The sequence below is a fragment of the Misgurnus anguillicaudatus genome, unplaced genomic scaffold (assembly GCF_027580225.2).
Source record: "Misgurnus anguillicaudatus unplaced genomic scaffold, ASM2758022v2 HiC_scaffold_29, whole genome shotgun sequence".
NCBI lineage: Eukaryota > Metazoa > Chordata > Actinopteri > Cypriniformes > Cobitidae > Misgurnus > Misgurnus anguillicaudatus.
This window is the reverse complement of record NW_027395279.1, coordinates 10,840,671-10,852,709: the sequence shown is the minus strand read 5'-3', so window position 1 is coordinate 10,852,709 and position 12,039 is coordinate 10,840,671. Positions and strand designations below refer to the sequence as shown.

Sequence of the window (12,039 nt, the reverse complement as noted above, 5' to 3'; positions counted from 1 at the left end):
CATAATCTATTAAAAGATCAACCATTGAATATAAAGGTATCACATGTTATGAAAACATGAATCAGACTGGATATGATGCATTGCATTTGGACTTTTCACAGTGACTTATTTAAAGATTTTTTACATTAATAGAAAACGCCTCCTTCAGCATCTTTATTTCTATGTACCCATTTCTTGCAAGCCTACCATACACTGTTAAAGTATTACACCATCTACAGGTCATAACAGGAATAACAACTAATCACACGCATCTGGATTCAGACTCAATCAGGATGTTGACCTCTGCAGCTCTTATTCTCATAGTCACCAGTAAAGTTCTCCCATAAGCTTAAATTTTGAGTGTAAATATTACAATATTACGTGACAACTGATGATGTGAAGTTACTATTTTTCATTGCAGGATCACAGCCTGGCTGCTGAAGGAAATATATATCCATTAGGTATGGCAATGGATTCAGATACAGGCACTTGTGATCCTATACTGTAGCAATAAGAAAAAAATAACATCTTTAGTAGTCATAATTGTATTGTAATATACAGACTCATAATTCAGTCTTACCTGTCCTAGGGCAACTTTACTGGTGAGAATAAGAGCTGCAGTGGTCAATATCCTGATTTTGTGGAGAACTAATGGAAATACAGTAGTACAATGAAGAAGCTAAAAAGATGCGAGTATAAAATTTGCATAAATGACATAATACCTAGCCATAATGCTTCCGTGACCGATAGCAGCGCTATTTTAGTGGAGTGTTCTTATGGTTCAAAGTGTGATAAAAATGGTGGCACAGAATAAATTTTGAGAAAGGAGCATGCATGAACCTCCGGGGGACAAATATTGTTCCTTACTAAATATTTTAGACCGTGATACATATAGCTAACCAAAACTCCATTTCAAGCAAGTTGCTCTAGTTTACCCTTGAGGGGCCATATCAAATCAAATCAACTTTATTTCTATAGCACTTTACAGCACCCACAAGGTGCCCAAAGTGCTTCACATCGGAAATAACACATCATTTTAAAACACAACATACAAATAAAATAAAGGAAAGAAAACAAAGAAAACAAACGTATTCAGGAACAACATAAATCAAATAAATACTTTAAATTCATTTTAGTTAAAACAAATGGATTTCTGGATCTACAGGCCTGCTTTGACCTGACAGATTGGCCAATCTTTAGGAGCTGGGCATCGAGTCTGGATGATTGTACTGCAGTCGTCATTGCTTAAATTCGTTTCTGCATGGAGCTCTGTATCCCAGTACGATCTATTTGCCAATATCCTTACAAGAAGCCCTGGATGAACGGCAACGTACGTCGGAGAGCTATCAAAGCTGCCAAAGGATGATAAAGAGAGAAATTGGAGCAGGGTTGTACGGTCGTGATTTGCTTCGGATGTGGTAGGGACTGCGGGTGATTAGACTACAAGACTTGGCAGGATTACAGATTCTCCCAGGTCTCTCCCGGACGAATTGAACAGTTTCTTTGCCCGCTTCGAAGCCACCAACTCAGACTACCCAGGCCTACGAACTGCACGGCAGTCATCAGATACTGTTGATTGTCAGGGAACAGAGACTGATGTGCGTGAGACTTTTAGTAGGGTAAATGTACGTAAGTCTGCCGGCCCGGACAGCATTCCATCCCGTGTTCTTCAGTTATGCACAATTAGCTCTGGTTTACACTGATGTATTTAATATGTCCTGTCTATGTGTGCGGTTTCCAGCTGTTTCAATGAAACCATCATTATACCTATACCTAAGAAAACTCCTGTCTCTTGTTTAAACAATTATAGACCTATTGCTTTAACATCTTTGATTATGAAATGCTTACAAAAACTGGTTATTTCATTTATTTAACGTAATATCCCTGCTTCCCTAGATGATGCTATTTCACTTGCATTGCAACAAAAAATGCCTACGTCAGAATGTTGTTCATTGATTATAGCTCTGCCTTCAACACTATTGTTCCATCTAAGTTAGTGTTAAAGTTCGAGGCCTTGGTTTGGGCAACACTATCTGTAATTGGCTATATTTGATTTTCTGACAGACAGGCCCCAAGTTGTAAGGATAGGCAAAGCATTCTCATCCACCTTAGTGCTTAGGACCGGGGCCCCGCAAGGCTGCTGTCTCAGCCCCTTACTGTATAGCCTGTATAACTGTATAACTTGCAATTCAAATTTGATCATAAAGTTTGCAGATGACACTACCTTGGTTGGCCTTATAAGTAACAATGACGAGCCTACAGGAAGGAAGTAGAGAATCTTATCCTGTGGTGCCATGATAACAACCTTTTCCTTAATGTCGATAAGACCAAGGAAATTATTATTGACTTTAGAAATGCCAGAGTAGTTCACACTCCCATTACCATCAATGGAGCATCTATAGAGATTGTTGATAGCTTTAGATTTCTAGGCATAAACATCTCAGACACTAGCATGGTCATTGAACTGTAAGTGCATCCTCAAGAAGGCACAACAACGCATTTATTTTCTGAGGCGCCTTAAAAAGTTTGGCCTGAGTACCAGAGCACTTGTGAACTTTTACAGATGCACCATTGAGAGCGTTCTTTCCTTTTGTATAACAGTGTGGTATGGGAACACAACCTTCAATGATCGTAAACAATTGCAAAGAGTTGTTAAGTCAGCAGTCAGGATTACAAATGCTGACCTTCCTGATCTTCACAACATACTGTATATGTTTCCCGTAGCAAGAGGAAAGCGGATTGTATTATTACTGACCCCAATCAACCTGCTCATGCTTTGTTTTCTCCCCTACCATCTGGGAGACGCTACCGTAGCATTAAAGCCAGTACCACCCGTCTCAGTAATAGTTTTTTTTCCACAGGCGGTCGGATTGTTAAATAGTTGATGCACTTTTTTGTCTTGCACTATGCACTTTCGGTCAATGTCTCTTGTAAGTATTTTTGTATGTCTGATATACTGCATGTGTGTGATGGAGCAAAATGCATTTCATTGTATTTTACTAAATACATACGACGATAATTATAATAATATTTTTCAATACATTTCTTTAAATGTAGACATTCAGCACCAGCATAGGTTTAGATTGCAGCATCAGTGCTTCCTCAAAAGGACACCAAGACGCTTATTTTGTCCTTTTTATGCAGTTTACATTTAGTGTGTTGAAATGTATGACAGGAATCAGTTCTCCTTCCTAAAAAAAAATAATTTTCTTGGTATTTATTTTCTGCTTGTCTATCGACTTCTTTATTTGGACTAATGTTGTAATAGTTCAAATTCAGAGGAACTTGATGTTTATTTGTTTAAGAGAAAGAAATGCAGAACTTTTAATATCTATCAATCTTTATATTCATTGACAATGAACAACGTTATGTTTATTAGGAGTAATGTGACAACAAATTGTGTTTTATCAGAATACCAGTTTCCACATTGTGTGGCTGTAGATAACAACACTATTACAATACTGTATAAAATGCAGCATGAAGTTAAAACTTGGTTTCGCAAGTCAATTCAATCTATTTTAAGTTTTTACTTGGAAAAAAGTTGACATTAACAAATTAAGTCAAACAAGTTAAAGTAACACAAAAACATTTTTTTTTTTTTTTTACGGTGAAGACTGCTGTGATAAAGTTATGTTTGATACAAACCCACAAAATATAAAATCATCACCATTCTGTAAAATTCAACAATTGGTGTTCACATTATCACCTTTTTAGGTTAACATTGTTGCACAAGAAATACCATTACTTTTTACTTTATTTCTAAATTATAAAAAATAAAAAATAAATCTTAATTTTAAGTAATGTAGCTGTATTTAAATGCCTATATAATAGGTTGCTGTCCAGCTGACTACAAAGTTTAGAAAACTACAGTAACTTCAATGTCAATGTTTCAAGGCCATTTAAAGGACAATTCGGTATTTTACACTTAAAGCCCCGTTTTCAGATTGTTTATGATGAAATGGAACGGTTTTGATTGAAATTTGGACATATGATGCTGGCCCGAGAATTTTCGGGTGTTTGTTGTATCAGCCCCCACCTCTTCAATGGGTACATAGGTGCACTGGAACAATCCTTCCTAAAATGCATTAAACTTTCGTTTACAAAAACGTGAACTCGCCGAGTGGTCAGGGGTGTTCACTGATATGCTCACACAAAAATCGATGCAAAAGATGCTTTGTTAATGGATTTTAGGAAGGATTGTTCCAGTGGACCTATGCAACCATTGGGGTGGGGTGTGTGTGTGTGTGTGTGTGTGGGGGGGGGGGGGTGTTACACCCAGTGAATGACACGTTATGCATTTTGTCTGTGCTTCTCAAACAGCAAGAAATTGTAAGATCTGATGTATGGGTAATTCAATGAGGCAGCGGCATATTGAGTTTTGTGTATTGCACATGTGGCACAATATAAATGTACTAATGATGTCAAGTCAGCATATCGCTTAAACAAATCTATTTGTATCTTTCCAAAATCCTGACACAGACAGAAAAAAACTGTGTGATAGGATTCTCAGATGTTTTAGGGGAACTGTGAATCAGTTTTCTTCAGTTTTTCAAGTACTGATGATATTTTTCTATGTATTGGTTGTCTTTGACCCCGCCTACTACTTTTAAATAAAACTATCTTAGTTTGTTCCTCTCTGCCACTCGTTCTTCGTGCATGCAGGTATCAGATCTCATCATTTTATCTAAACTTTAACTTTAATACTTTGAAATTTGTTACTCTATTTGTCAAATCCTGGAAGAAAAATCACTTGAAGGTCTTAACATCTGAAAAGGTTTGTTACTGTAATTTATTTCATCTCACAAAGGAGGATTATGATTAGATATTTACATGTAGTGCTCTTATTAAAAATATGTTTGCTTGATAAGTTTTTAAAAATGTTTTATATGGCTCTTTAAACAAAATGAGTCAAAATACGAAATATTGAAATCTCCCTTAGTTGTAAATGGATATGCAGCTGCGATGTGCAATTTTGTATTGTGCATACATTTTTTTTAAAGTATGATTTTGGCTTTGTAACACAATATTGCATTTGTTGTCTTACAGCTGCTTCGCTGTACTTTATTCTAACCTGAACTTCATTCGTTGTTCATCTGAGGATTGAGACTAAATCAGGATGTTGTCCACTGCAGCTCTTATTCTCATTGTCACCAGTAAAGTTGTCCTAGGAAGGGTAAGATTGAATTATAATCTGTATAATACTGTACAATCATAATTACTGAGGATGTTATTGTTATTTCTCATTGCTAGGATGACAGAGTGTCTGTTAAAGAAGAGATTTATCCATTGGATATGGCAAAGAATTCAGTCGATGACCGGTATGAAGGTTGTACAGAGACAATGGCAAACCTGGTTAAAAAAGAATATTTAAACAAAGAAATCTGTTCTGGAAAAATTAAATTTAGCATAAATTATACACAAAAAAATAAAGATAACTTGACTGGAAACCATTTAGAAGCCATTTCTGAGTACACTGGTGCTGACATATGCGCTAGGTTCAATGATAATGTAAGGAATGGTAAACAAAAATACAAAAACAGGACATTCGAATGGTATTCACTTCACTTTTTCTTGACAGAAGCGATACAGATTCTTAAGAGAACACAAAATGAATGTCATTTAACTTATCGTGGTACCAAACTTAGGTTTAATGAGAATATTAAAAAGAATACAGAGATTCGTTTTGGCTCATTTGCGTCCTCCTCTCTTAAACGTGAAACAACAACAATGTTTGGAAAAGAATCTTGTTTTGAAATCAAGACTTGTTATGGTGCTAATGTGACCAAATACTCTCGATTTAATGAGGAGGCAGAGGTGCTGATTCCCCCATATGAGAAATTTAAAGTCACCGCTATCAGAAAGAAAGGTGAGAAGGATGCCTGGTGTAACACTGTGTTTGTGTTAAAGAGCTCTGGGATTAAAAGTAATTTAAACTGTGCAGTGGCATCAGTCGAGCCCAAGAAATTCAGTATTAAATCAGCTTTTAACCGTTTGTTAAATAAGCTAGGTATTAAAAAATCATAAGTGTCAAAAATCTCTCAATTTCTTACCCTTTTCATTCTGCATTTTAAACTAAAATATGAGATACATATAATAACTGCATGAATAAATTTCACTTTGCCTATATTCTATTTTGTATGTTGTTCTCATGACATGGCTCTTTAAAGGGATAGTTCATCCAAAAATGAAAATTCTGTCATCAATTATTCACTCCCATGTTGTTGCAAACCTGTATCAATTTTTTTGTTCTGATGAACACAAGAGAAAAAAATTTGAGAAATGTTTGTAACCAAACCATTCGTGTACCCCATTCACTTCCATAGTAGGAAAAAAGAATACTATGGAAGTGAATGGGGCTCACGAATGGTTTGACTACGGACATATCCAAATTAGCATTCTTTGTGTTTATCAGAACAAAGACATTTATACAGGTTTGTAACATAATGAAAGTTAGTAAATGATGACAGAATTTTAATTTTTGGGTGAACTATCCCTTTAAGATAATTGATTCTGGTCAGCGGTGACATTTTAAGGCCTGTTATACTCCAATAACAATCGCTTATACTAACACACCACTTATTCATGTACCTTGAGTCATCTTGACCTATATGACTTATATGTTTAATGTATCACTTTGCTGTTTTTTTTCTCATGACATGTTTGAATTTGATACAAATGAGCTAATAAAATGTTTCAAATCAGGATTTGTTTCTAATTATCTACTTTAGCCAAAAATGTGGCAAGTAAACATTCAGTTATTTATTCAACTAAAATAAAGGATAATACCTGCCCTCGGAATATTTGTCATAAAATTATATCAAATATTTAGTAACCGTTTTTTTGCCAAATTGATTACCATTATGACCATTTTAGTAAACCATGGTTAATTTGTTACTATACTAAAAAAAACTTTAAACTGTGGTTTATATACGGTTTATTTTTTGTAAGGGTTTATTTTGCAATTATAACCAGCTTTTCACTTGATTATAATTACATGGGTGGGTGAATAATCCTGAAGATGATCACTAAAATTAACAACATTTTCAGAAGTTTCTTTTTAATTGAAAGACTATATCAAGATCTAAACATCTGATCTAATTTTTTACAGTTAGTTCAGAGCATTAATATCCGCTTGCAGTATTAAAGAAATGTTCTCCACAACTGGGTCATTCTTTATTTGTGATGATAAGTGGTCACCCTCAACAGTTGAAATAAACTTTATAATAAACCAATAAATTATAAAAAAATCCATGTTTGTAGGATAAACACAATTTGTTAACAATAACATATTTTTTATACATTTAGTATTTGTTTAAGAGAGTTTGAGAGATTGCATTTGTAAGTCAATATGCTAATTAAATGTTTTAGAAAATGTGGTCACACTTTATTTTACGCTATCACTGTTACAGTGTAATTATACATTTAAGTACTAAGTAATAATCATTAACAACGTGTACTTAGGGTTGGGGTTAGGATAAGGGTTTGGTTTAAGATTAGTTGCATGTAATTATGCATAATTAACTGTTATTACAATATTAATTACATGTAGCAAAGACACCATAAAATAAAGTGTTACCGAAAATGTTTCTTTGTTTGTGAGTTTAATTATGCAAGTTCATGAAACATTCATCCTTCTGACTGATAACGCTACGATTTTGCCTAATGCTTTTTGTTTCTTGACAGATTTAATGAGAAACATGTGCATAATTAAAAGGATAACTAGAATGTTAATAATCTGCTGGCCCTAAATGAAAATAAAAACAAATAATACACTTTAATTAATGGCTTAACTATGTTGAATAATTTATTTTTCTTAAAAACACATATTTAGAAAAACTATTGCAATGATTTTGTAGAAAGTCAAAGTGTAACATGTTTGGACTGAGATTGTGTTGCTTATACAACTTTTGACCAGCAAGTGGCACCATATTTATGTGTTTCGATTACTTTGAAACTGCTTGGTTCAACTGTTTCAAAGCTTCGAAAAGCTTTGTTTCCTCCTTCACTAAGGATAGGTGAAAATTTGGGTAATTTAAACATGTGCTTTTAGCTTGCTTACACAGCAAAATCACCAGTGTTAAATTAACACTGCTGGTGTTTATATAAGTAACACCAGACCTGGTGGTCCCCATATAAACACCAGCAGTGTTGATTTAACACTGGTGATTTTGCTGTGTAGTGTAAAACCCAACAAGTTCAGAGTACTCTTTTGCATACTGTACCTTTTACCGTTTAAAAGTCAGAGAAGCAGATTATGTCACTCATAAAAAATTAAAGTGATAGTTCAACCCAAAAATGAAAATTCTGTCATCATTTACTCACTCTCATGTTGTTACAAACCTGTATTAATTTCTTTGTTCTGATAAACATAAAGAAAGATATTTTAAGGAGTGCTCATAATCAAACAATTTGTGAGCCCCATTCACTTACATAGTATTATTTTTCCTACTATGGAAGTGAATGGGGCTCATGATCGGTTTGGTTTCTAATATTTTTAAATTATCTCTACATATTCATCAGAACAAAGAAATGTATACAGTTCCCTTTCAATACGGCTCACTTCGCATTGCATCAGTTAGCTGACGCTATGGGGGGAAACTCCTGTTTACTCCGTGACTGAAGCCTATTGGTTAACGTCTGTAGAAAATACAGACCAATGACGTTTGAGCCCGCGCAGGGCGTGGCCCACATCCTTATATAAGCCCCGGGAAATATGTCAAGAGCTTATTACTTTCTCCTTCAGCGCGAACCTTCTCGCTGCTCCAAAGAAGAAGCCCTTACTCGCCGTCGATCTGAGCACTGCAGCGGATTACTACACACCAGCGTGCTCACGACTCTGAGCTCATCCGCATTCTAACAAAAGCTACAGCAGAGCTCGACATTCAGTGATCGCCGCCGTCAGAGCCTCAACTCAGCCGGCTGGATGAGTGGTTTCTGCAGCCCGGGCGCCGTCAATCATCCCGCCAACGGCAGGCGCCGTTCTTTCCGGAGGTTCACCAGGAGCTCACTAAAGCCTGGCGTGCTCCTCACCCACGTCCTCTCCGTAGTGGACGGCGCCGACAAACACGGCTACATGAAGATGCCGCCGCTTGAGGAATCTGTCGCCGCCCACCTCTGCCCGTCTTCAGCCGGCGGATGGAGGGCGAAGATGAGCCATCCGTCAAAGCCCTGCCGTCTGACATCAACCCTGGCGTCAAAGTCTTACACCGCCGACTGCAACACCGCATCCGCTCTCCATATGATGGCGGTGCTGCAGGTATACCAGGCAAAACTCCTCCATGATATGGATGAGACAGGCCCGGACCCATCAACCCTTAAAGATCTGCGCAGCGCAACTGACTGGGCCCTCCGCGCTACTAAAGTCGCCACTCAAGCTGTAGGAAGAGCCATGGCCAGCCTGGTTGTTCTGGAGAGACATCTGTGGATGAATCTGACGGAGATCAAGGACTCGGATCGGGTTGCCCTTCTTGACTAGCCCGTGTCACCGTCGGGGCTCTTCGGCTCTGCTGTGGAGGGGTTCACCCAGCGCTTCACTGAGGCACATAAATCGTTGCAGGCTATGCGGCATTTCCTTCCTAAACGATCGGCCTCAGCGTCTGAGACCGGCCGCCCAAAACCGCCGCCAACTCAACGTCCCAAACCAGCGCCAGAGCTGAACCGGAGGTCAAGCGCCAACGTCCTGCACGATCGGCTGGCCCGCCTTGACGCCGCGGTCCCCGCCCTAGGATCACGCTGGACCCTGAAGAGAGTCTGAGGAGGAAGAGAGGCTCTGGTCCCGCTTCGGCAGGCCCGCCTTCAAAAGTTCTGCATGTTTCAGTCCCCTCGGGCGCTGGACACACCCCCGCTGTAACAGCGAAATTTTTTTTTTTACTTTTTCACAAAAAGAGCAAATTTCCTCCTCTGTACACACCCACACACACGGCTTACCCCCCATAAGCATATCGACGCTCGCTGTCAAACTTCACGTTTGGCAATCCACCCCCGGTATGCCGGGCTGGATTCTAAACGTGATCCAACATGGTTATTCACTTCAATTCGCTCGGAGACCACCCCGGTTTCGCGGCGTTCTCTACACCACTGTCCCAGACAATCGCATGCAGATCCTCAGGGAAGACGTGCATTCTTTATTACTAAAAGACGCGATAGAGACGGTCCCGGCGGATCAAAGTGAATCAGGCTTTTACAGTCGTTATTTTCTCGTTCCAAAGAAAGACGGCGGCCTCACACCGATATTGGATCTACGCGTTTTGAATCACGCTCTTGCCAAACGGCCATTCAAAATGCTTACAGCTAGATGAATCATGGCGCTAATTCGACCGGGCGATTGATTCATATCAGTGGATCTGAAAGATGCTTACTTTCACATTCCGATAGCACCACGTCACAGGCCGTTTCTAAGATTCGCGTTCGACGGGACAGCATACCAGTACAAAGTTCTGCCCTTCGGATTATCTCTGGCACCACGGACGTTTACCAAATGTGCGGATGCGGCTCTCGCCACTCTCAGACAGAGTGGTATCCGCATATTGAATTACCTTGACGATTGGCTTATTCTAGCCCAGTCAGAGAGAGAAATTATTGCGCACAAGACCATTGTACTCCAGCATTTGGAGAATTTAGGGTTCAAAATCAACCTCCAGAAGAGTTTGCTTACCCCCACCCAGCGAATCGCGTTCTTAGGCATAACGCTCGACTCATTAAAGATGCGGGCATGGCTTACACAGGAACGCGCGCTCACGGTCAGACGTGAGGCGGCATCGTTCAAAGCGGGTTCACATCTCCCTCTGAAACGATTCCAGAAAATGCTGGGTCTGATGGCAGCAGCATCCCCACTAATACCGTTGGGAATGCTTTTCATGAGACCGCTTCAGTTTTGGTTGAAAGCGGAAGTTCCGCCCCGTGCTTGGTTGTCGGGCCGCTTATTAATCAAAATCACGTACAGCTGCGTGAAAGCACTTTCGATATGGACATCCCCTCACCTTTTCCTCTCGGGCATGGAGCTCGGCTCTGTGAACCGGAGGAAAGCGGTGACTACGGATGCGTCTGCGACGGGCTGGGGCGCACACTGGGACGGCGAACCCGCCTTCGGTATGTGGAACAACCAGTTGTCTCAGCTACATATCAACCACCTTGAGATGTGGGCGGTTATCTTAGCGCTACGACACTTTCGACCAAAACTCCAACATCAACACGTTCTAGTGCGGTCGGACAGCATGACGGTGGTCTCATTCATAAACCACCAAGGAGGGCTGAAATCTCGCTCCCTATCCAGGCTGGCGAAACGGCTTTTATTATTATGGGCTCACGCGAATGTACGCTTGTTAAAGGCGACTCACGTACCGGGTGTAGCCAATACGGGTGCAGACATTCTCTCACGCAGCGGTCCGCCGCCGGGAGAATGGAGACTGCATCCTCAGACGGTCGAGAAAATATGGACCGTCTTCGGCCGAGCGGAGACCGATCTGTTTGCATCCGACGAGAACGCGCTTTGCCCGATCTTTTTCTCGAGACACCACGATGCCCTGTCGCAAACATGGCCGGCGTGTCTTCTATATGCTTTTCCTCCAGTGGCTCTGTTACCACAGGTCCTGCGGAGGATAAGAGAGACGAAATGCGCGATAATTCTGATGGCCCCGCTTTGGCACAATCAACCGTGGCTCCCCGATCTATGGCAGCTGATAACATCAGCACCATGGCCAATACCGCTGAGGAAAGACCTCCCATCTCAGGCGAGAGGGATGATATGGCATCCACAGCCGGAGCTATGGAATCTACACGTTTGGTTTCTGAACGGCAACCATCACGCCTTTCAGGACGAGTGTTAAATACTTATCAGAAGCTAGGGCCCCATCTACCAGGCGCCTTTACGCTCAAAAGTGGTCTATTTTTTCTGATTGGTGCACGACGAAAAACTTAAACCCAAACACCTGTGAAGTGGAGCATATTCTCTCCTTTCTACAGGAAATGCTGGACAGCGGTCGCTCGCCCTCGACGCTTAAAGTATATGTGGCGGCAATAACGGCGAATCACGCCCTTATCGCCGGTCACACCGTGGGAAAA

General features: G+C 40.1%; 1 protein-coding gene across 1 annotated transcript; it reads left to right on the top strand.

Annotated features, from left to right (window-relative positions):
- The first annotated feature begins 4,281 nt into the window (after window positions 1–4,281).
- LOC129421047 (NAD(P)(+)--arginine ADP-ribosyltransferase 1-like) lies at window positions 4,282–6,681 on the top strand. The gene is made up of 3 exons (XM_073865028.1): window positions 4,282–4,753; window positions 5,026–5,152; window positions 5,230–6,681. The coding sequence occupies exons 2-3, from the start codon at window positions 5,096–5,098 to the stop codon at window positions 6,001–6,003; spliced, it is 831 nt and encodes a 276-aa protein (XP_073721129.1). The 5' UTR covers window positions 4,282–4,753; window positions 5,026–5,095; the 3' UTR covers window positions 6,004–6,681.
- Window positions 6,682–12,039: the final 5,358 nt, after the last annotated feature.

Bases quoted from the DNA above. Each gene is read 5' to 3' on its own strand.
- LOC129421047 (XM_073865028.1), top strand. From the start codon at position 5,096: ATGTTGTCCACTGCAGCTCTTATTCTCATTGTCACCAGTAAAGTTGTC. The intron at 5,153-5,229 runs GTAAGATTGAAT...TCTCATTGCTAG, and splicing joins GTAAAGTTGTCCTAGGAAGG to GATGACAGAGTGTCTGTTAA.